General features: G+C 49.7%; 1 protein-coding gene across 6 annotated transcripts in view; it reads left to right on the top strand.

Annotated features, from left to right (window-relative positions):
• MPRIP (myosin phosphatase Rho interacting protein) overlaps positions 1-24,512 on the top strand; it is a 164,581-nt gene that overhangs the window by 19,361 nt on the left and 120,708 nt on the right. For 5 of the 6 annotated variants that reach the window (XM_015427658.1, XM_015427657.1, XM_015427654.1 and 2 more), the window contains exons 2-3: positions 16,171-16,248; positions 18,093-18,158. In XM_015427658.1, coding sequence (XP_015283144.1) covers positions 16,171-16,248; positions 18,093-18,158 — 144 coding nt within the window. Of the gene's footprint in view, positions 1-6,276; positions 6,429-16,170; positions 16,249-18,092; positions 18,159-24,512 lie in introns of those variants that run through there. The other variant, XM_015427656.1, reaches the window with a different exon arrangement.

Raw genomic sequence — 24,512 nt, 5'->3', positions numbered from 1 at the left:
GACTCGGCCACTCCCAAAGCATTGCTCCTGGAGCCATTGGTGAGGAAGGCTCCTAGGCGGGAGGAAGTGTCTGGTATTCTGCCTTTGTAGCTGGAGGTTCCATCGGCAAACTTTCGTGGCACACAGCTTGTGATAGCTTTTAAAAAAAAAAGCTTTGCAAAATTCGTGAGCTACATGCGCGTTAGCCGTCGGCGAGAAGCAAACCTTCTTTTTCCATCTTGACCTTTCTGTCGATGCGGTTCACTTACGTTACTAAGTTCTCTGACGATGGGGAAAGAATTCTCCATCTTTTTCTCCGTACCATCCACCAAGTTTACTTCTTCATTTCGAACTGTCCATTTTGTGCCTCTCCTGCCTAGGTTCCTTATTTAATAAATAACCACTGTTGTTTGTGTGGGTGTATGATTGGCTTTGTAATCATTTATATTTTTTCTCTTGCTTTCTGCTACCTCGGTTTTCGAGGCAGGTTCGGGGTTTGCCTGAAGCGAGTGTGTTACAGCTGAGCGCCGGTGAGCGCCACCCGTAGGTCCTACTCCCTAAAACGACCCAACAAATACTTGCCTTCTGCCTGATCTCCAGCCAGAAGGGCCGTGGCAAAAGAGCCAGCACCCTCTGGTTTTGCCCTTCGGTGGCTTCTCAGTGGTGGCACCAGGGTACAGAGGAGGCCCTCCCACTGAGAACCCTTTGCAGGGGGTGCTAGCAGCAACTTCTGAGGTGGAGTCTAAGGGTTGCTTCCCTCTTCCCATAGGTAATTTGGTTTGATTAAAATCTCCCCCCTGGGAGGAGCTGAAAGGGATTCTTTCTCACCGCCCTCACCTGGGTCCCTGGCAGCGCACCCGGTTTAGTTAATTAAGTTCGTTGCTCGTGGGGCAGTTTCCAGAATGGAAAACGATAAAGTCAAGTAATAAGATGCTGTATAATATTTTTTAAACGCTCCAGGGACGAGCAGCCCGCACAATAAAAAACTAAAATATTAAGTAGCAGCGATACGAGCAGGATAAGGCGAGCAAAATAAATGGCGATGTAAAACAAGTGAAAGGGATCGCCCCTCCCTCGGGGGAGTCCCTGAAGACAATATGGAAGCTGTAGGACGCAACAGATCGTTTGACTTACGGGGTCAAACATTTCAAACACATCACCGGGAGTTTAAAATGGCGACATCGGCTGCCACTTGGCTTCCATGTTCAATTCAGGATGCTGGCGTTAACCTTTAAAGGCCTTCACGACGGACCCCTGGGACCCTCGTCCTTGTGGGACGGCCTCCCCTTATGCACGCCTCCAAGACAGAGCCAAAGGTCAGACTGGGAGTTGATAGTAATTCCTCCAATCAGGTCAGGGAGAACAGTTTTGACTCAGCCTTGCTCAACAGCTGCACCCATTTTTAAGGAACGGGCATCCCAAGGATAGCATGAGGAAACCCACCTCCACCTTGCGGGATTTCGGAGGCTGTGTCGGGTAGAGTTTTCCCAATCTGCTTTTGGTGGCTTGCGATTGGAGGTCCGTCGTTTGTTTGGATTGTATTTTTGTCAAATGGGCACGAGTCGCATTGAGACCCATTGACTGGGAGTAGTAGTAGTAGTAGTAGTAAAATTTATTGTGTAGCCAATGGCCATTGCAATTTAAAATTTAAGCAATATACAAATTAAGACAACTTACACATTGATTGGGGAGGAAAGCACATTACTGTTGTTTTAGATAATCTGACCATGTGGAGGGGCAGCTGAGGATGGTGAACAGGTGGCGTATCGGGGCAGGTGTGTGCAAACAGAAGAGGTGGTTGTTGAGCAGTAACTAGGGTCGCCAGCGGGGCCTTGAGTTGTCCCAGAATTACAACCAATCTTCAGACTTAGAGGTGTCAGTTCCCCTGGACGAAATGGCAGCTTCAGAGGATCGGCTCTGTGGCTTCACGTCTCTTACCCAAACTCCACCCCCCCACCCGCCAAATCTCCAGCAATTTCCCAACCCAGAGTTAGCAATCCTAGTGGTGCCCAGAATGAAGAGCTGCATTGGTGGAGTGGGAGGGACTTCCGAGTAAAACGGGAAATACGAAATAGCAAACCATGTGTCTTTTGGAGAGGAGAAGTTAGATTTATTTTATTCAACGTATTTATGTAACATTTTTCTACCATAGTTTCGATGTGTGTCCACTATTAGGTTGATCTTGACAGCTGTGCGGAAGAATGTTGTGAATGGCTCTATATGATATTTTCTGGGCATGATTTCATAGTTTCTGTAGGTAATTCCTCTGTTTGGGTAACTCCTTATGCTCTGAGTAACCCCTACCCATTAGCCGCATCCAGGGGTAATTTCGTAGAAAAACAGGTGCAGGAGCTCATTAGCATAACTCAGTAGCATAACTTACTTGCATATGCCACCCCCCCTGACATCACCGGAAGTGTGTCAGAAGGCAACACCCACCGCTCAGGCTCCACTGGACTGTTTTGGATTGCTAGCTATTGGGAACGTGCAGATCTGTTCTCACAGAGGAGGGAGAACTTGTACCTAAATAAAACTTGGTCTTAAAGGTGCCACTGGACTGTTTTGGATTGCTAGCTGGGGGGTGGGGGAACGCGCAGATCTGTTCAGGAAGGAAGGAGAGAAAAAAAGAGAAGGGGAAAAGGAGAGAAAGAGGAGAGGAAATAAGAATGGAAAGGGAGAGAAGGAAAGAAAGAGACTTCCTCCTCGTGGCCCGGGGCTGCTGGGAGCAGGGGGTGGGGCTTGTTGCATGTGTCCACCCCCTGGGCTCTTTACAGCCGGAGTGCCGCTCCTATGCGCTCCTGCAGGAAATGACCCCTGGCTGCCTCTCCAGAGTAACAGTGATTTCCTCCTCCTCAAGTGCTTTGCCTAGTACCAAATTTCACGGCAAGAGGTGAAAGATACCGGTGGTTGTTCAAACCGTGTTGATCGGGAAATACACACTGGTTATTGGTAGGTTGGTGTCCAAAAGGAAAGGGATTTTTAATGAAACACTAGTAGAACTTTTGACAGACAAAAAGGCACCCTTGGTTAATGAAATTAGTTAAAAAAGAAAAATGTGATCGTTTTAATAAAAGAATTTGTAGTAACTGGATACCAGGTGCCATCTTGGAAGATGCATTCCCTCCATCTGGAGGAATGCCTCTTCCAAGATGAGTCTTCCAAGACTGTGCCTGCCGTAGCGTGTATAAAAACAAAGTACATGTTTTGTTTTCTTTGGCACTAGCATTTCACTCATGTACCCATTTTATGCAGATTTATTCAAACCAGGCTAAACTTCTTATACCAAATTGACTTTTTGTGGGTGTGGGGAAGGGTGCTGCATTCCCTGCTTTCAAATGACCGATGGGCAATTTGCTGGGAAGAGACGGAAATGAATTTGCTGAGCCTGGCGAATGCCCAGCAAGGCAGCACAGTCATTTTGAAAGCCTCTCGTGTATTAATTGAGGAGGGCGTCGTGGCAGAAAAACTGGGAAATTCTACATGCCTGATAGCTAGGGCACCTCTGCTTTTCATGCTGCTATCTTGGAATCCAGAAGACATTCCCAAATTTTAGTAGCTTGTGGCATTTGTGACAAAGTCCCCTAACAGAGGACATATTCCTGTTTTAACGCGTTCATGAGAATCCATGTCTGTTTTACGTTGCAGTTTTAAACGTTTCTTTCTGACAAGCTTTCTCTCTGACCTCCCCGCCACAGTTGAGACAGTGAGTGGACTTGAGGCTCCATGTACGTCTTCTGGTCCCATTCTGGATTATTTCAGTCCACTCAGCCTAGAGGAAGTTGACCGATTGATATCAACTGTTCGCCCAACCACTTGCAGCCTTGATCCGTGCCCCTCCTGGCTAATTAAAGCTGGCCGCGAGGGGTTGTGAGGCACTCTCAGGGATATTATCAACAAGTCCCTCTCAGAGGGACCGTTCCCGGGGGCTCTCAAGGAAGCGATGGTCCGCCCCCTCCTTAAAAAGCCATCCCTGGATCCGGCCGCATTGGCCAACTATCGGCCAGTTTCCAACTTGCCTTATTTGGGCAAGTTAATTGAGAGGGTGGTGGCGATACAGTTGCAGAGCTTTCTGGATGATGCTTCCATGCTAGATCCTTTCCAGTCCGGTTTTTGCCCAGGCCATGGGACAGAGACAGTACTGGTTGCTCTCACGGATGACCTCCGGAGACATCTGGATTGGGGCGGGGCGGCAGTGCTGCTGTCGGCGGCGTTTCACAGGGTCAACCATCAGCTGCTTGCCCACCACCTCGCCGACATGGGAATTCAGGGGCTTGCCTTGCAATGGCTTGTCTCCTTTCTCCAAGGTCGGGGACAAAGGGTGGCCATTAGGGAGCAGCAGTCCCAAAGGTACCCACTAGTGTGCGGTGTGCCCCAAGGGGCAGTGCTCTCCCCAATGTTATTTAACATGCACCCCCTTGCCCAGATTGCCCGGAGGCATGGGCTGGGCTGTCACCAATATGCGGATGACACCCAGCTCTATCTGATGTTGGGCGGTCAGTCTGACTCTACCCCGGAAGATCTGGACCAGGCGTTGCAGGACGTGGCTGGATGGCTTAGACTGAGTCGATTGAAATTGAATCCGACGAAGACGGAGGTCCTATGCATGAATCGGAGTGGTACGGGGGTAGGGATCCCACTCCCAACCCTCGGTGGGGCGCCGCTGGTGCCAGCTCCGAGGGTCAGGAGTTTGGGAGTGCTCCTGGATGCTTCCTGAACAATGGAGGCCCAGGTAGCAGCCACTGCCAAGGTAGCCTTTTACCATCTTCGGCTGATTAGGCAGGTGGTTCCCTTCCTCAAACGCAATGATCTATGCTCTGGAGGTTGGACTACTGCAATGCTCTCTACATGGGGCTGCCCTTGGTGCAACTCCGTAAGCTGCAGCTGGTGCAGAATGTGGCGGCCAGGCTGCTGATGGGTCTCCCTAGACGGGATCACATCTGGCCTGTGCTGAAAGTGCTGCACTGGTTGCCAATAGCATTCCAGATTCGCTTCAAGGTGCTGGTTTTGACCTTTAAAGCCCTTTATGGTCAGGGACCAGCCTACCTGAGGGACCGCCTTTCCCCGTATGTTCCCCAGAGAGCACTGCGATCAGGATCCCAAAACCGCCTGGCCCTCCCTGGCCCAAAGAAAGTCAGGTTGATGGCAGCCGGGACTAGGGCTTTTTCGTTTGTAGCTCTGTCCTATTGGAACAAGCTTCCTGCCAAGATCAGGGCCCTGCGGGACTTGTCACAGTTCCGCAGGGCCGTGAAAACAGAACTTTTTAGGCAGGCGTTCCGCTAGGAGTGACGTCCTACTAGCAGTGCCCTGTGTGAACTCCGATCCAACATGACCTAGCGCGGTGGCACCGCTGAATGTGTCCCTAAACTGCACTTTATTTTTATCGCCATCGAATAAATGTTTTATATTGACTTGTTTATGTTTTTAAATGATGTTCTTTATTCTATTACTGTAAAATGTATATTGCTTACCAATTTTTGGAAGCCGCCCTGAGTCCGCCTGGCGGGGAGGGCGGGGTAAAAGTGAAATAAATAAACAAAGGGAGCTTTGACTCTCAAAAGCTTACATCCCAAAATCTTGTCGGTCTTGAAGGTGGTACTGGATTCGAATCTTGCTCTTCTACTGCAGACCAACACAGTTGTCCTTCTGAAAATAAATTTCCTCTGTGCATTCCTTCTGGAGAACTCAGTCTTTTGATATTCTCACTTGCCCTGATTCATAGCACCTATGAGCCAGAAGCGACCCACTTTCTCTTTGATGGGCTAGATTCGAGTCCTGTAGCACCTTAAGAAACCAACAAGATTTTCGGAGTATGAGCTTTCGGGAGTGAAAGTTCCCTTGGTCAGATACGAGTAGGAACAGAGACCCCTGAGCCTTTATATCCCGGTCAGAATATGGGAGCAGTGTTGCAGCTAAGGGAGTCAGGATATAAGAGCTCAAGGTTCTTCATTCCTACGTGCATCTGACGAAGGGAGCTTTGACTCCCGAAAACTTATGCCCCGAAAATATGGTTGCTCTCTAAGGTATCCTGTGAACCTCTGAAACTTTCTCCTTGATAGTTTCTCCTGCACCACGGGATTTCAAATAGGAATGTTAAGAGTCGGCTGGCGAGGATGACGTGCCCGCAGGTAGCCGCGCGGTGCACTTTTGCAAAGGGAAGGGACTCTCCCGCCTTGTCCTGATTCTTGCGGTGTGCCGAGAGAGAGACTGGCAGGTGCCTCGCCCTTTGAGGGAGTGGGGAAGAGGAGGGTTTGGTAGACTGCTGCGTGGGTGGATGGGTGGAGATCCTGGAAGCCTTGCTGGGAGAAGGTGCATCGGCCGAACCTCGCACGGAAGGGAGAGCCTCTGGAAGGACCTGCGGGAACTCACAAGGGGAAGCCATGATCCGAGGGAAGAGTGGTCGTGTCAGGAGCACCTCGAAGGCTCTGGGGGAGGCAGGTGCTGAAATCAAGGTGTGTATCGAGAGTGCATGCTGTGACCTGGACAGCCCCGGCTAGCCCCATCTCGTCAGCTCTCGGAAGCTAAGTAGGGTCGGCCCCGGTTAGTACTTGGGTGGGAGACTACTGAGGCAGTCCAGGGCTTCCGGCAGAGGCAGGCGATGGTGAGCCACCTCCCAACACCTCTCGCCTTGATAACCTTGTGGGGTCGCTGAAAGTTGGGCGTGGCTTGACGGCAAAAATAAAGCATTTCCTTGCATGTCTGGGAGATGCAGGGGATTATTTTGCAACGAATGACGATTCTGAGGCTCGGTTAGTTAATAGGTTTGGGGGAACGACTTTTTTTCAAAGGGTGTGCCTCTTTGGTTGGACGTGACAAATGCTGAACAAAAGCCACAGGTGGGACCTTAGAAGAGACATTCCTCTGCACGCCTCGGAAACGAGGCCTGTGTAGATGGATACCAATCTTTGCGCCCAAGGCAGAATCCAACAGGATCGCAAGCGGCGCCTCGGAAGACCAGCAATTTATTCCAGCGTAAGCTTTCTCGCATCCGCGCTTCCATCAGATACGCAGGAGTGCAAACTTCCTTTGTCGCTCTTGTTTTATTCATATGCCGACTTATGCATACTGACTTGGCCGATCTCTTTTCTGCAGAACTGGATGTTAACTAAGTCCGTCGTCCCCAGTCAGTTTGTTTTATGTGTGCATTAATTGGTTAGTCAATTAAAAGCCACACGATGCACAAAGTTTTCTTGACTTGGCAGTGCCTGTTGTTGTTTACGTGGCTTTGTGGGAAATGGAAAGATCTCTGATCTTCGTGGTTATCTTGGAAGAGCCAGCATTCTCTATTAGTAGTTGAGATGGAGGGGTTTTGGACTGTGAGAGACCTGGGTTTGGGTCTCCTCTCCACAGTGCTGCTCTATCACGATCTGTCAGAGCTCTGCTTAAAAGAGCAGTTTCTGCCAGAGCTCTCTCAGCCCCACCTGCCTCACAGGGTGTCTGTTGTGGGGAGGGGGAGGGAAAGGAGTTTGTAAGCTGCTCTGAGACTCCTCTGGGTAGTGAAGGGTGGGGTATAAATCCTATCTCCTCCTCCTCCATAGTTCTGGCACAGCTGTTCTTGAAAAAGAGCAGTTTCTGTCAGAGCTCTCTCAGCCCCACCCATTTCACAGGGTGTCTGTTGTGGGGAGGAGAAGGGAAAGGAGTTTGTAAGCTGCTCTGAGACTCCTTCGGGTAATGAAGGGTGGGGTGTCAATCCAATCTCCTCTTCCTCCTCCTCCTCCTCTTCTTCTTCTGTCAGTTATGGGTGCCTTGAACTAGCGCAGCTTCCCCAAGAGGCCTTCTACTGAGTCAGACCTCCTTGGTCCATCAAGGTCAGCATTGTCTACTCAGACTGGCAGCCGCTCTCCAGGGTCTCAGGCGGAGGTCTTTCATATCGCCTCTTACCTGATCCTTTTAACTGGAGATGACGGGAATTGAACTTGGGACCTTCTGCATGAGCACAGGAAGCTGATTCATAGTGAATCAGAGTCTTGGTCCATCAAGGTCAGTATTTTCTACTCAGACTGGCAGCCGCTCTCCAAGGTCTCAGGTGAAGGTCTTCCACATCAGCTCCTGCCTAGTCATTTTTAACTGGAGATGCTGCCGGGGATTGAACTTGGGACCTTCTGCATGCCAAGCAGATGCTCTGCCACTGAGCTACAGCCCCACTTTGCAGGTCTCCAGAGTCAGGCGGGAGGTTCCTGCCTGGTCCTTTTTAACTGGAGATGCTGCCGGGGATTGAACTTGGGACCTTCTGCATGCCAAGCAGATGCTCTGCCACTGAGCCACAGCCCCTCTTGACAGCTCTCCAGGGTCTCAGGTGGAGGTCTTTCCTGTCCCCTCCCTCTCGGTCCTTTTAACTGGAGATGCCGGGGATTGAACCTGAGACCTTCTGCGTGCCAAGCAGATGCTCTGCCACTGAGCCACAGCCTCTCTTTACAGCTCTCCAGGATCTCAGGCAGAGGTCTTTCCCATCACCTCTTGCCTGGTCCTTTATAACTGGAGATGCCTCCGGGGATTGAACTTGGGACCTTCTGCATGCCAAGCAGTTGCTCTGCCACTGAGTCACCACAGCCCCCAGTGGAATTTCTCACACCACTCTGTAGACAAGTCCGTGTAGACAAGAATGACCTTTATGCTCCTGACCTGGATAGCCAGGCAAGCCTGATCTTGTCAGATCTGGGAAGCTAAGTAGGGCCGACTCTGGCAAATACTTGGATGGGAGACCTCCAAGGAATACCAGGGCCGGGGCACAGAGGCAGGCAATAGTAAGACACCTGTCTGAAATGTCCAGTCTGCATTAGGGGTCACCATAAGTCAACCATGACTTCCAGGCACACGCACACAAATCCTGGGGTTGGGGGGAATGAGCTTGATGGACCACCGGGAGTCTGGTTCCGTATAAGGCAACTTCAAGGACATTGATTGTCCTCCCCCCAGCACTAGGAATCCTTTCCGTTCATTCTCTGTCTTCTGAGGTTTCCCTTTCAAACATGCATCATCCTTAAGGGCTGGGAACTTGGTTTCTTAAAATAGGCTGTTCAGAAACCTTTGACCCTGAATGCAGTGCTCCGCTGGGGTGTGATAGGGTTGCAGAAGCACAGGAAATTGTCTAGTCAAGCAGCTCTGGTTGAATAAATTATGTCCTAAAAGCACAAGAGAAGGGAGTGGCAGAACTGGCATGGGTACGTTTGGTGGGGATTCTCTAGGCACGAATAAGGATTTTAAGCTGCATATACCAAAGGAAGAGTCATTATCGTTTGCGCCTTTTTTGGGAGGGGGGATGATATGACTTTAAAAATGCCTCGGTCCAGTGGCACCTTTAAGACCAACAAGTTTAATTCTGAATATAAGCTGTTGTGTGCATGCACACTTCATCAGCACGCTTCATCAGCTTATACCCAGAATTAAACTTTGTTGGTCTTAAAGGTGCCGATGGACTCAAACTTCGTTCTGTTGCCTCAGACCAGGGGTGGCCAAACTGCGGCTCGGGAGCCACATGCGGCTCCTTCACACATATTGTGCGGCTCCCGGCTGGGGAAGCGAAGGGGAGGCAGGCCTTTTCTCCCTCCCGCCCGTCCAGGGGTCATTCCATAGAAAAAGAGGTGCAGGAGCTCATTAGCATAACTCATTAGCACAACTTATTTGCATATGCCACATCCCCTGACATCACCGGAAGTGTGTCAGAAGGCAACACCCACCGCTCAGGCTCCACTGGACTGTTTTGGATTGCTAGCTATTGGGGTGGGGGGAACGTGCAGATCTGTCCTCGCAGAGGAGGGAGAGCTCGTACCTGAATAAAACGTGGTCTTAAAGGTGCCACTGGACTGTTTTGGGCCGGGGGGCCGGGGGAGGGCTCTGTAGCTTACTCTCTCTCTCTCTCTCTCTCTCTCTCTCTCTCTCTCTCTCTCTCTCTCTCTCTCTCTCTCTCTGACAAATAAATATCATTATCAATATTTATTTTTATACCTTTTGTTTTTGGCAGTCTCATTTAATGTTCATAAAAAATCTAATCTGCATATTTTTAAATAATAATGTGCATATTATATTTGTTCATGTCTTGCGGCGTTCAAACATCTGACATTTATTCCATGTGGTTCTTGTGCTGAGCAAGTTCGGCCACACCCTGCTTCAGACCAACACAACTACTCACCTGAATTTTAAAAAGCCTGTAATACATAACAATATGCCAGCGTGTTGTAGTGCTAGTGTCGGACTATCCTATTTACTTATTTATTTACTTTATTTACTTAAATCCTACCTTTCACCCCATATTGGGTCCAAAAAGCAGGGATAATTTTTTAAAATTTTATTTTACTTTATTTATTAAATTAGATTTATTAAGCCACCCGTTCCTGCAAGCAGGGCTCAGGGCGCCTTACAACAGCACAGGTACAATAAATAGTACAAGTGAAAACCAACGTTAAAATACCTATAGCATATCAGCAAATTAAAACAAAAAAATACACTTCCCAAGCAATGTTCCCTCTAAGCTGTGGAGTCCTGTGAGCAAAAATTCTACTTTGTGAGCTACTGGCATCAAAGTCGTGAGCAAGTGATTTGGCTGCTGCATAGATTAGCTTGCTGTGGAGCCATCCTTCCTGAGCTGAGACAAAAACGTGTGAGCCAGAGGCTAAAAAATTGTGAGCTGGCTCACACTAACTCAGCTTAGAGGGAACCCTGTTCCCAAGATGGCGGAAAGAGAGATTTTAATTTCCACAGGCCGCCCGGGGGAGGAGGGGGTTGCGGAGGGTGGGGGGGGTGTGCCAGATTTTATACTGTCCCGTCAGTGTCCTCAATCAAATGCCTGGTGGAACAAACTGCCTTGCATACCCTGCGGAAAGATAGTAAATCCCGCAGGGTGCAAATATTCTCTGGCAGAGGGTTCCACCAGTTATACCCTGCCTTTCTGCCCCATGGAAACGCAAAGCCAGTTTGATGTAGTGGTTAAGTGAGCGGACTCTAATCTGGGAGGACCGGATTTGATTTCCCACTCCTCCACTTGCACCTGCTGGATGACCTTGGGCAAGCCATAGTTCTGGCACAGGTGTTCTTGAGAAAGAGCAGTTTCTGCCAGAGCTCTCTCAGCCCCACCCACCTCACAGGGTGTCGGTCGTGGGGAGGGGGAAGGGAAAGGAGTTTGTAAGCCGCTCTGAGACTCCTTTGGGTAGTGAAGGGCGGGGAATAAATCCAATCTCCTCCTCCTCCTTCCTGGGTTTTTGTGCCTTCTCCATTCTGTCCTCACTACAACCCTGTGTGACTGGCCCATGGCCGCCCAGTGAGCTTTCATGGCACAGTGTGGATTTGAAAATGGCTCTAACCACTACACGGCTCTAACCACTATACAACAGTGCCCCTAAATATCTAGGTCAGTTGTGTTTTTATTTAATTGGGTCATCTAAAAGCCTGTTTTGAAGAGAGCTTTCTAGCCTGTCCTGTCCTGTTTTAACAAGGTTTGCTCTTTTCTTGCCGTGAAAGGACAGATAAGAACCAAGTCTTTTCTTTTGAAAAGAAATCTACCCATAATTCCCATGCTTCTGATAGGTGTGGGGTGTGGATAGATTTCTCATATATGTAAGTGTGTGTGTAATTATTGTGAAATGTTGTAACTGGTAAGGCAGGTCCAGGGAGTTGCAGTTGCTGAAATCAGCGCTACAGGTTCTGTGTTTGTGGTTTGCAGTTGCAGTGGCTAGATTTTATTTGGATAGTTTTCTACTTTTACTTTTCAAAAGAAAACCTGGGCTCTCAGTTTCAGCTTCCCCGGTTCACGGCTTATGGGCCGCAGGTATCCACCAACTTTATTGCGGGTAACCTGCTTTACTTTTGGTGTTAATAAAACCACGGAGGCAACACAGAATTATTATTTTTTAAAGTAAGGAATAAGGGTCAATATACAGCAGCGTGAGGAGCACTTTTTAAAGCGGTTGCTTAGAGCAGGGATTCCCAGCCTGGGTGGTTCCGTGCTCATGTTTGGGACTTTGAAAACGGGTACTGGACGCTGCTACAGAATGCCTGTTGTGGAGGCAGTCAGGGAATCCTAGAATCACAGAGCTGGAAGGGGCCACACAAAGCCATTCAGTCCAACCCCGGCTCAATGCAGGATCAGCCCTAGAGCATCCCTGACATGGGTTTGTCCAGCCGCTGCTTGAAGACTGCCAGGGAGGGGGAGCTCACCACCTCCCTGGGCAGCTGATTCCACTGTGGCACAACTCTCACTGTCAAAACGCTTTCCCTGATATCCAGCCGGTACCGTCCCACCCTTAATTTAAACCAATTATTCATTATTGTGAGTCCTGTCCTCTGCTGCCAACAGTAACAGCCCTACAAATACTCAGGGCTTTTTTTGTAAAAAAAAAGCCCAGCAGGAACTCATTAGCATAATAGGCCACACCCAACAACAGAAACTCATTAGCATATCATGCCACACCCCTGACAGCACAGCTCATTAGCATATTACACCACACCCCCATGCCTTCCCTTAGCTTGCCTGGGCAAGCCCCCCCTTGAAGGGAAGGGAAGGCACAGGGAGTCATTTAAATGCCTCCCCGATCCTTCCAGGGGGCCCATGGCCTGCCCACCTTCGAGTCGCGAGGGGGGTCACTCTCCAGGCCTTCCCTCTGTAGCCACGCACGGAGACGTTTTGGTTGTAGTGGTGCGGCCAACTCTGAAGCCAGCCGGAACTCCGTTCCTGTGTGTTCCTGCCCAAAAATAGCTCTGCAAATACTTAAAAGAGAGCCATAGTGTCCCCCTCTCAGCCTCCTCCTCCCCAGACTGAACATTCCCAAGTCCCTCAGCCTTTCCTCGTAGGACTTCTTGGTCTCCAGGCCCCCGATCATCCTCGTCGCTCTCCTCTGCACCCGCTCCATTCTGCCCACATCCTTTTTGAAGGGAGGCCTCCAGAACTGTACACAAGACTCCAGGTGCGGCCTGACCAATGCAGTGTACAGCGGGACTGTGACAGCTTGCAATTTGGATGTTATGCCTCTGTTGATACACCCCAAGATCGCATTAGCCTTTTTTGTCGCCGCATCACATTCGTTGCTCATATTTAACTTTCGGTCCACCCGTACCCCAAGATCTTGTTCACACACAGTGCTACCAGAAGCGTATATCCCATCCAGTATGCATGTTCCTCATTTTCGTTACCCAGATGTAGAACTCAGCACGTATCCTTGTTAAATTGCATCTTGTTCACATCCGCCCACTTTTCCAGTGTGTTGAGATCACATTGAATTCTGTATCTTCTGGTGTGTTCGCTGCTCCTCCCCATTTGTTGTCATCTGCAGATTTCATGTATAGCCCCTTCACACGTTCATCCAGGTCATTTATAAAAATATTGAAAAGTACTGGGTCCAGAACCGAGCCCTGTGGCACCCCACTGGCCCCCCCCCCCCTCCATTCAGATGAAATGCCATTGACAGGTACTCTCTGAGTGCGGTTCTCCAATCGGTGCCCTCTCCACCTAACGATCGTAGAGTCCAGTCCACACTCCTCTAGTTTACCCATCAGAACATCATGGGGAACCCTGTCAGAGGTTCCCAGCCTAGTGGCATCTTATGATGGGTGCCTCCTGGAGCCTTCACTATTCCAGTGAGATGGAAGGAAAGCCAGGCTTGGTTACTTGCTTTGGAAAAGAAGGATGTGAGCGCTAAGAAACATAATTGGGTGTCATGGAGCTTGTGGGCACCGTGTTGGGGAATCACTGCTTTGGAGTAGGAAAGGAGGAAAGGGTTTCGTATTTACTCCAATTCACACCAAGCAACCAGGCAGAGAAGTGTCCGTAAAAAGATAGTCCCTTTTCCGGCTGTTGCTGTCCCACAAGTGTGGCCTTGGAGGACGGTAAGAATTCCTTTTCTCCCGTTCGGTGAGCGGATACCAGGACACCAGGGCTCTGCCGAGTTTACTTCAATTCCACAGGGCCTACGAGACGGAGCTCTTCCGCCTGGCATTTGACCACAACACCTTGATAACTTGAAGCCTCCCTGGGGTTGTTTGTATCATCTAAGTCTGTACCAGCTGACTCTTGTTAAGAAAATATGGGATTATGATTGCCGTCGCATAGGAAATATATATGTACCACACTTCAGATTTTATGTGTTTTAACACTCTTGTGTAAGCCACCCTGAGCCTGCTTTGGCAGGAAGGGCGGGGTATAAATCAAATAAATAAATAAATGTCTTTGCCAGCTGCGTATCCTTGCCCCGACAGGCGGACAGGGCTGCGCATGACCTAGGATGTATAATTTCTTTACTTACCTTATTGATGCCCCACCGTTCTCCCCCAACGGGGACTCAAAAAGAGGCTCACACTGTTCTCTTCTCCTCCGTTTTATGCTCATAACAACCCTGGGAGGCAGGTTAGGCTGCGAGTGCGGGTGACCAGCTGTTGCGTGGGCTTGGGATGTGAGTGGTCGCGGGGACAGAATCCTGACATTCCGCTAGTGTGTTTTTTTCCCCCTCTTGCCAAGTGAGTTTCTAGCCACTTAGGGTGGCAGATAGAAGCCTAAAATAAGTGGGCACAAACTCCAGCAGCGAGATAATTCAGTGCTTGTTCCGATCCTGTCAGCACCCAAGGCAGATGGAATTATGCAGACTGACGCAGAAGTTTTGTTTTCCTCTGTATCCTATGGTGCCCTCCTTGCCAGTTTGGTGTAGTGGTTAAGAGAGAGGAGCCTCCATTGAAGTCTTAACTTCCCAGTTTTCCAATTCACATTTTATACTTGGTGGTGACTTTAATGCCAGAATTGGATCAGGTGCCTTAGATAAAAGAGCTAGTACGAACTCTCTAAGGACAAGGTTATTAACAAATCTGGACTTAAATTCTTGGAATTGCTCTCATGGGCTAATCTACATGTTTTAAATGGTACCTATTTGGATGTATCCAGTGGCTCCTTCACTTTCCTGTCAACGTTACGGGCCAGTACAATCGATTACTTTGCCATACCATCTGCCAGTGAAATATGTAGACAGGTTTGAGGTTGCTGATAGCCCCATAAGCGACCATTGCCCTTTAAGACTTATACTTAACCTCAATGATAACATTTTTTAAGAGAGTGTGGACTCCAATCTGGGAGAACCACTCCTTCACATGCAGCTGCTGGTGTGACCTAGGGTCAGTCACAAGTTCTCTCAGAGCTGTTCTCTCAAGGGCAGTTCTCGAAAGAGCTCTCTCAGCTGCACCTACATCACAGGGTGTCTGTTGTGGGGAGGGGAAGGGAAAGGAGATTGTAAGCCGCTCTGAGACTCCTTCTGGTAGTGAAGGGCGGGGTATAAATCCATTCTCTTCTTCTCTTTGCTGATCTCTTGCACCTTTTTAACATGTGGCATGAAGCCGAGCCAGACCTGTTGGACTTATTTTAAAAGCATCTCTCAGAGTTCTCACTTGTTATTTCCCCGCAGGCCGGCTTTCTGATATCCCCACCAATGCTCCCTCCAAGCTGCGGAGTCTTGTGAGCAAAATTTCTACTTTTTTGAGCTACCGGCACTAAAGTTGTGAGCGAGCGATTTGGCTGCTGCATAAATTAGTTTGCTCTGGTGCTGCCCTTCCTGAACTAAGACAACAGTGTGTGAGCCGGAGGCTAAGAAACTGTGAGGTAGCTCACACTAGCTCAGCTTAGAGGGAACACTGATCCCCACCCCTCTTCTGAATTAGAGATGCTGGAAACGAACAGGGCCCCTCCTGCTAAGAAAGCATTTTATTTCACCCCAGAACTCTGAGCCTTGCGTAATCTTCTCCTTCCGTCCCGAAAACATGCTGGGCATTGCACCAGATTCCCTAACCCAGAGGGTCCCCGACTTCTTTCAGTCTGTGGGCACTTTTGGAATCCTGACGCAGCAAGGCGGGCGCACCTGCAAAATGGCTGCCACAAAATGGCTGCCGCAGAAGGCGAAGCCAGCCACAGAGTGTCTGCCGCAGCTGGCCTTCCGTCACGTAGCAAAGGTCCTCATGCTGTGGTGGCAGCTGCTGCCCAAGCGACGTTTACAAAAATCTGTACAAGCAGTCGAGTTTCCCGTGACCAATCAGAAGCCTTGCTGGGCCAAAGCTGAAGATGGCTCCGCCCATTTCCCAGGAACACTTGGCGGGTGCAAGGAAAGGTGTTGGTGGGGAGCCCTGCCATAATTGGTAGTTAGCATAATTTGTGTCACTGGAGAAAATGATGTACCATTTTACCAAAAAAAAAAAATTCTCATGACCTTTTTCTTCTTTCTCCTCCCCCAGGCCAAGCCTATTTACGGTGGGTGGCTCTTGTTGGCACCCGAAGGCACTGATTTCGACAACCCCGTCCATCGCTCTCGGGTAAGGGAAGGGCTGGTGTATCTCTCTCAAGCCACAGGTGGTGGTGGTGGGAGAACCCGAACGGATCGGCACCAAGGGCCTGTGTATCTGTTGCTCTCCGGCGGTAGCACAGAGAGGAAGTAGAGTTCGGCACACAGTTGAGATTCCTGCGAAGTTCGGTTTTGTGGAACGAACCGAGTTTCTAGTCCTCGTGGATAGCGAGGAACACGCGGACAGTTCCCCCTGTGACCTCAGAAGCCAGTAAGGTGGCTGAATAAGATTTCTGGGATTCAGGGTACAGTGTGGAGTTATAGAATCATAGAATGTTAACGTTGGAAGGGGTCTTGCAGGTCATCTAGTCCAACCCCCTGCACTCTGCAGGAGCATAGCCGAAAGACAGCCCTACAACATACCTGCAAGATGGTCGTCCAGCCTCCGCTTGAAAACGTCCAGCGAAGGAGCATCCACCACCTCCCGAGGCAGTCTGTTTCACTGTTCAACCACTCTGACAATTAGGAAGTTTCTCCTGCTATTTAGCTGGTATCAATTCCCTTGTAATTTCCACCCATTAGATCTAGTCTTGCAATCTGGAGTTCTTCTTTCTGACTTTCCCAACGCAGAATAAGTTATGCAAAGTAAGGGGGGAGGGCTATCCACACTCTGTATAATTTATGCTAATCTAGAAGCCAGACCTGAGGCTGGTGAACCGGTAGTATGTCTTGATGTCAGGGAGCTTTGAGTTTTCATATCTTTGGAGGAGCTGGGAGAAGCATGAGGCTGCTTTCGTGACTCACTCAAGATGATGGTTACAGTTACTAAATAATCCAGAAAAAATCCACGGAAAGGGAAAACTGTATAGTGATTGTGCTGAAGAAATTTTAGATAGCAGTGATATAATCATAATACAAAAAGTGAATACAAAATAAACAATATAACAATGTGATAGAGTTGTTGTTGTTAACGAGGATCTCTGGAATTCCACAGCATTTTGTCCATTGAGAACTACTGTAAACTCTTGTTCCAATAATGTCATGATACTTCAGTGAAAATGTATGGTATTTACCAGTTGAAAAACTGACCAGAGACGCTGCATGCTCTTCATCTTCGTTCGGAAGAAGAAACTTGTCGAAACGGTAGAATATTCCGGAGATCATCGTTAACAACGATGGATTTTTCGTGGATTTTTTCTGGATGCTTTCGTGACTCTCCAGAGCCCGGGAGGCTGAACCCAGGAGCAGCACCCAGTCGTATGTGCGAGGGGGCCAACACTGGCGGGTCCCTGCATACCAAGTCTCCTTCCTGTGCCGCTGGTTAATACTAGGCAGTCAGGAACTGCCTGTGGGTTAGGAAGTGACACAGGGCCAGGGGTTTCCCTTCTTTGGAGATCTTGTCTCAAGCTAGGGTTGTCAGGTTTCCCTTAGCCATTGGCGTGAGATAGGGGTTAGCGTTGCCAGATCCAGGTTGGGAAACTCCTGGAGATTTGGGGACAGAACCTGGGGAGGACAGGGATCTCAGTGGGGGTACAAGGCCCTAGAGTCCACCCTCCAAAGTATCCCTTTTCTCCAGGGGAACTGATCTCTGTAGTCTGGAGATGAGCTGTGATTCCAGGGGATCCCCAGGTCCCGCCTGGAGGCTGGCACCCCTATCGCAAGCTCCTGGTTTGAGCACCCTGCTTCTGGGCACAGGAAGGAGACTTGGCATGCAGGGACCCACCAGTGTTGGCCTCCTCACACATCGGTTACGACTGGGTGCTGCTCCCGGGTTCAGATGTGTGGGAGCTTGATCGGCTAAGAGTTAGCTGGGCAGAATCAGACGCTACTTTGAACCTCCCCGCCTTAATGTGCACGTGTGTTTCCTTCCTCCAGAAATGGCAACGGCGGTTTTTCATCCTGTACGAACACGGCCTCCTCCGCTACGCCCTGGACGAGATGGTGAGTCTCTCTCCCCCTTTTTTCTCCCTCATCTTGGGGACCTGTTTTGTTCCGTCGCTGGCACTTGCCTCCGTGGGAGATCGGTGCCACCGAGGCATGGGTGTGCCAAACACCGGTAGAGCGGTCAGCGGCTCCTGCCTTTGTGCGGTGGCCACAGTTGGTGTGCGTGGCGTCGCTTTGCGTGGTGTGTGAGGCGGCGTACATGGGAGAAGGTGTGCTGTTGCTTTCCCACGGTCTCTGTCTGGTATTTGTGAGTGTGCATGCACAGGGGCAGAACATTCCAGAATGTGGCTGGCGTCCCGGGCGCATGTGTGCCTTTCCCCTCCAGGCTGACGACTCTATATTGTTGTCTGCCAGGGATCAGCTACCTCCGTTCCACTGGGATCTGCTGCGGTGGAGGATCGATAGGAGATCCCTGGCTCTGTTCGTCTCCAAAGGTCTTTGTGGGTTCCCCCCCACCTTAGTTTAATTTCTATTTATCAACAGTTTAGTAGCCGGTGTGGCCAGCCGTGCATGATGTGTTTTCTTCAGGAACTTATTTATTTATCTAATTTATACCCAGCCCTACCCCAAAAATGGGCTTCAGGGCAGCTCACGACATAAAACCAGCAAACAATAAAACCATAAATAGCAATAGCAGGTAAAATCGAACCCATGCTCCATAACAGTGGTTAAGACACTGAGCTGCAGACCGGAAGGTCTGTGGTTCGGCAGTTCGAGACCCGAGTGCCGCCTGACAGAGTGAGCTCCCGTCTCTGGCCCCAGCTCCTGCCAACCTAGCAGTCCGAAAGCAAGAAACTGCAAGTAGATAAATAGGTACCGCTTTGGTGGAAAGGTCACAGCGTTCTGTGCACCTCGGCATCTAGTCACGCCGGCCACATGACCACGGAAACGTCTTCAGACAGTGCTGGCTCTTCGGCTTGGAAACAGAGATGAGCACCGCCCCCAGAGTTGGATTCGACTGGCTTTCGAGCAAGGGAAACCTTAAAAAAAAAAAGAGGGCCCAGAACAGGGAAGACACTGGAAAAGATCCATAAACTGTACCGTGGACAGGACAGAGATGGGCGGTGGGGGCAGAATAGGAGAATGCTAGCTGCCTCAACCAAATTCTTCTCTCTCACTCTGGGGAGAAACTAGGGTTGCCAAGTCAGGGTTGGGAAATTCCTGGAGACTTGGGGGTGGGGTTTCTCCTATCCTCCCCTGTCCCTGAAAAGCAGGCCTTTCTGCCCAGAGAAATGAGGCAAAGGCGAACTCTTTTCGTTCGCATGCTGTGGATTTCTTTTCCACCAAGGGAACAGGTTTGCTCGGCTTGTCAGCGAAGGATGGTTCCGCCCGCTTCTCAGTTTCTCGCCGGAGTTGCCCCGTGGCAGGGGTGTTCGCAGGGCGCTGTCCGGTGCTTCATTCCCTGGAGGGAATATGCGAGTGTTCACTCAAAGGCCGCTGGCATACCTGCAATGCTTGTAATTGCAAGTGGCGGAAAGAGGGCTGGGATGTTTTAGGAGCCCGGGCGGAGTAGACAGGATCTCTTGAAATTCGGAACAGCCTACGAGCCCTTCTCTCCGAGGCAGTAAAACCTGTTTTCACCTCAAGAGTGCAGGTGAGGGCTCTCGTGTATCCATCCAGGCTCAGAATGAACATCTTGCCTACTTGCCTCTGGCAGTTGCGAACTGCTCCCAGGCGATCGGGCGCAGTCCTTGTCGACTAGAGACGTTTGTTCTTGTTGGGGCTCTTAAGATGAGCTGCAGATAATTTCCAGTAATAGGTTTTTTAAAAAAAACAACAACCAGACCGACTTGTCTAATTTATCATCTCCCAAAACTTAATAGGCCGCATTTTACTAGCTTCCAAAGCTGCACACCAAGGAAAGTCTAAATCACAGTAGTTAATAAGAGTGGAAAGGCGATAAAAAGGATTGTGCAACTACGGCCATCAGGAATTAATGTTACTAGCACTTATTGAGTTGTATAGTTTACATGATTTTAGTATTGTTTTAATTTAAATTATTCACGCTTTATTGTAAATTATGCATTTGATATTATGTAAGCCGCCCTGAGCCGCCCTTGGCTGGGAAGGTGGGGCAAAAATTTAATAAATAAATAAATAAAACCAGCGATGTTTACAAAACGTTATCAAACCAGCCGACTGAAGAAGGTCCGTGTGAATCGCATAAAAGCAGAATGGAAAAGGGGCCGATAAGCCGCCGTATTTAACACCCTCAGTGTTCTTGTATGCTGATGATAGGTAATTATGTCTTTTGCTATGTTTAGTCTTAGAAGGATGCTGTCAAATCGGGCTGCTTATTGTGAAAGGGAGGAACATAGGAGTTTCTATGTTAAAGAATTAAAAAAATGTTTTCAGGGTGTTCGGGAAGAAGGGGGCTGCTGCCGAAAAGGCCCCGCTGTCCTTAAAGGCTCTTCTGACTCTCTGCATGAAGGAGTCCAAAGGGAGGACCTTGCTGACTGGGTGGGGGGTGGGAGGGGCCCCATCTGTTGGGAGCAGGTACTCTCACAGAGGCACTTAAATCCCCAGAGAGTTTTAAAAACTAGAGCTAGCTTCTTGGATGCAGCCGAAAAACGGGAAGATATTTTAACATCGAGGATGAAAGCATTACCAGATCTGCTTACAAGTCAGAAGGGTAAAGCGTCCGACCCTTCTGGCTTTTCCAAAACCATTTTTTAAGGATTCCCCCCCCCCCACTTCCATCTCCTTTGCCATTCTGAGTTTATCCAGGCCTTGTAGAGGGAACGAGGAGCCGCTTTCTGGCTTGATGTGAAAACCACCCCCCTGCGCATTTGCGTGTGCACACAAACACAGAAAGCTGCTATTGTTGTTTCTGGAACTTCATCCAAATCCCCTTAATCATCTGGACCTGGAGCAGTGTAATTCCCCCCCCCCCCCCCCTCTGTCTGCTCTGCCAGCAACCTGGCTGCCTTTGCCGGGCTAATATTTCCCGAAGGGACAATGGGGAGGCAGTTTGGAGGTGGCATGGGGAGGGAAGAGAAACACCACTGGGGAGATGGCAGGAAATCAGTAGCACGGTGGAGACAATAATGCCAGTGGTGGAACAGTCGACGAGAGGGCGAAACGAGATGTGCAGTGAAGGGGAGGCAGGCGTCCCTGGAAGCAAGGGACAGAGGACGTCCAGCATGTATGGGGAGAAGAGCCCCTCCCCAGATGTTGACCGGGAGCGGAGCCTTTTCGGTGGTGGCCCTGTCGTTGGGGGATGCCTTTGCTTCGGTGTATTGGTGAAGTGCGCGGACTCTAATGTGGGAGAACCGGGTTTGGTTCCCCACCTCCACCTGCAGCTGCTGGATGACCTTGGGCAAGCCACAGTTCTGTCAGAGATGTTCTCTCGAGGGCAGTCCTCGAAAGAGCTCTCTCAGCCCCACCTACCTCATGGTGTGTCTGTTGTGGGAAGGGGAAGGGAAAGGAGTTTGTAAGGCGTTTTGAGACTCTGAGTGAAGGGTGGGGCATAAATCCAATCTCCTCCTGCTCTTCTTCTTTCTCCTCTTCTCCCTCTTCCTCCGTTTCGGCAAGCACGGTCTCTCCTTTATTTTCAAATGGGAGAGAAAAGATAATTCCCTCCCTGCTGTTTTTCTTACCAGTGCTCTTTTTTGCTGCAGTTATTTAGTTAGGGGTGTTTTTTTTTTTTTTTTTTTTGCATTTTGGTTTTTTAAAAATGTTTGTTTTTGTTTTCAGTTGTGTTTTTTTGTAAACTTTCTTGGGGACCTGGGGCAAAAGGGAGGTTTTTTGTGTGGCCTTTTACAAGGTCCGTTCCTTTTGTTGAACTGTAATTGTGGCATGTGGCACAAATGTCTAGACCGGGGTGTCAAACATGCGGCCCGGGGGCCGGATCAGGCCCCCGGAGGGCTTCTATCAGGCCCGCAGTGGAACAGGCTGTCTTCTGCTTCTTCTTCCGGTTCTGCTGCTGCGTCATCGTAGGTTTGCAGCTAACAGATACACACCTGAACAGCATACTCAAGATTGCAACAGCACAGGCATTTTGATGCAATGATTCAGAGCAAAAGGTGTCAGTTATCAGACACTGTTAAATAAAAAAAATATTGCAAGAGCATATTTTTATTTTAAGTAAAGAAAAAACCCTTTGTGTTTGTGTCCCTTATAAAGTTTATATCTCCTCTACCTGGCATTACATTTTATGACACACACAGCCCGGCCCAACAGGGTCTCATTTATGTCAGATCCAGCCCTCATAACTAATGAGTTCGACACCCCTGGTCTAGACAGACTGCCGGGGCTCTCCAGGGTCTCAGGCAGAGGTCTTCCCCATCACCTACTGCCTGATTCTTTTAACTGGAGGTGCCAGGGATTGAACTTGGGACCTCTTGCACATCAAGCAGAGGCTCTACTGCTGAGTCAGGGCCCCTCGCCATGAGACCATAAAACTGCCTTACACTGAATTAGACCCTTGGTCCAACAACGCCAGTATTGCGTACGACTCAGACTGGCAGTGGCTCTCCTCTCTGGTGGGGGTCTTTCCCGTCACCTGTTGCCTGATCCCTTTTACCTGGAGATGCCGGGGAGTGAACCTGGGACCTTCTGCATGCCAGGCAGATCCTCTACCACTGAGCCACCAGCCCCTTCCCTTAACATGGTTGAAGATGTGCAATAAATAGGGTTGCCAGGTCCCTACCTGGCATCCGGCAGGGGTTGGAAGCTCCGTGTCTAGGACCTTTTGGACAGGATGGCAGTTGTGGGAGACTTGGGTGGCACGCTGTCGAGGGATGCACTAGCTTTCTGCTTTGAAACTCTATGGTACCATAGAGTTTTAATGCCGAACCCTAGAGTGTCTCCCGGCAACGTGCCCAGCGTGGTGACATCATCGCATTGGGCATGTCGGCCTGATTCTGGCACTTTGGGGGCAAGGTTCCGGGCTGGTGGGTTGGGGTCCTCTAGAGTGGGCAACTCCCCCCCCCGGGAGGCCCTGGCAGCATGGGAGCGGAACAGGATTTCCGTCCTTAACTTGCTCTTTGACCTTCTGTGACTATCAGAAACATGAACATGTAAAAAGAAAATGATGCAGATGTGCTTAATTTTATCTCTTTACCTTATCTACTCCTCCCCAATGTAGACTGGAAGCAGCTCACGTTGTCCTCCATTTCTTCCTCACAACATCCCTATGAGGTAGGTTAGGCTGAGAGAACGTGACTAGGCCAAGGCTGTCCAGTGAGTTTCCAGGGCAGAGTAGGATTCAAACCTGGGCTTTCGGGACTCCAGAGGCCAGGTGGGCAGATTTGAACCCAGGTCTCCCGGATCCTATTCCGACACTCTGACCAGCGCACCCCCACTGCCGCGAGTTGTACAGGTCTCAAGATCTGGTTTGTTTTTGCTTTGGGGAAGCGTTCCTGTCGTTCCCTCCCTGACGTTCCAGAACGTTCAGAACCGAGAGCAGCTTTGCACGCAGAAAGATATTTACGATGTTATTGTCTTTTGCCATTGTGAGTTTTAAACAAGGTGAGACCTCGTTCCTAGAGAGTTGGCCTCTTTCAAACCACACGCTCTGCCCTTCATGCGCCTTCCCATTAGGGGGGACACACAGCTTTTGGAAAAGACTTTGCTTCTCTGTTTAGCGTGGAGAGGAGACGACTGCGCGGTGATATAATCATCTTCAAGTACTTGAAGGGCTGTCATATAGACGGTGGGACAGAGTTGTTTTCTGTTGCCCCAGAACGTTGGACCAGAACCAGCGGGTTAAAATTAAATCAGAAGAGTTTTCGGCTAAATATTAGGAAGAACTTCCTGACAGTTTTAACAGTTCCTCGGTGGAACAGGCTTCCTCGGGAGGTGGTGGGCTCTCCTTGGGAGGTTTTCAAACAGGCTGGATGGCCATCTGACAGCAATGGGGATTCTGGGCAGATCATGAGAAGGGAGGGCAGGAAGGGTTGCCTCAGTGCTTAGTTCTCGTGGCCCTTTCTTACACACCCAGGGAAATGCCGATTGCCCCTTTGGGGTCAGGAAGCAGTTTTTCTCCAGGCCAGTTTGGCCAGGGAACCTCGAGAGGTTTTTTTGTCATTTTCTGGGCATGGAACAGGGGTCACTGGGAGTGTGTGGGGGAGAGGTATTTGTGAATTTCCTGCATTTTTCAGTGGGTTGGACTAGATGACCCTGGAGATCCCTTCCAGTTCTATGATTCTATGACTAAATCCTGTATGTTCTCAGAGATAGGTGCCACAACCAGCTCAGTGGATGCCCTTGGCTATCTAAATACCCCCCCCCCTCCTTCCTGGCAGGGCTTCTGTACTTTCACTTTCTGTCTTACCCATTGGACATTTTCCAAAACCCGCATCTGTATGTGTGTGGTGGTGGGGGGGGTGTCAGATTTTGAATTCCTGC

This window comes from Gekko japonicus, unplaced genomic scaffold, assembly GCF_001447785.1.
Source record: "Gekko japonicus isolate JY-2015 unplaced genomic scaffold, Gekko_japonicus_V1.1 scaffold136, whole genome shotgun sequence".
In the NCBI taxonomy this organism is placed as follows: domain Eukaryota; kingdom Metazoa; phylum Chordata; class Lepidosauria; order Squamata; family Gekkonidae; genus Gekko; species Gekko japonicus.
Note: the sequence above shows the minus strand (reverse complement) of the source record. Positions and strands in the feature narration are given on the sequence as shown.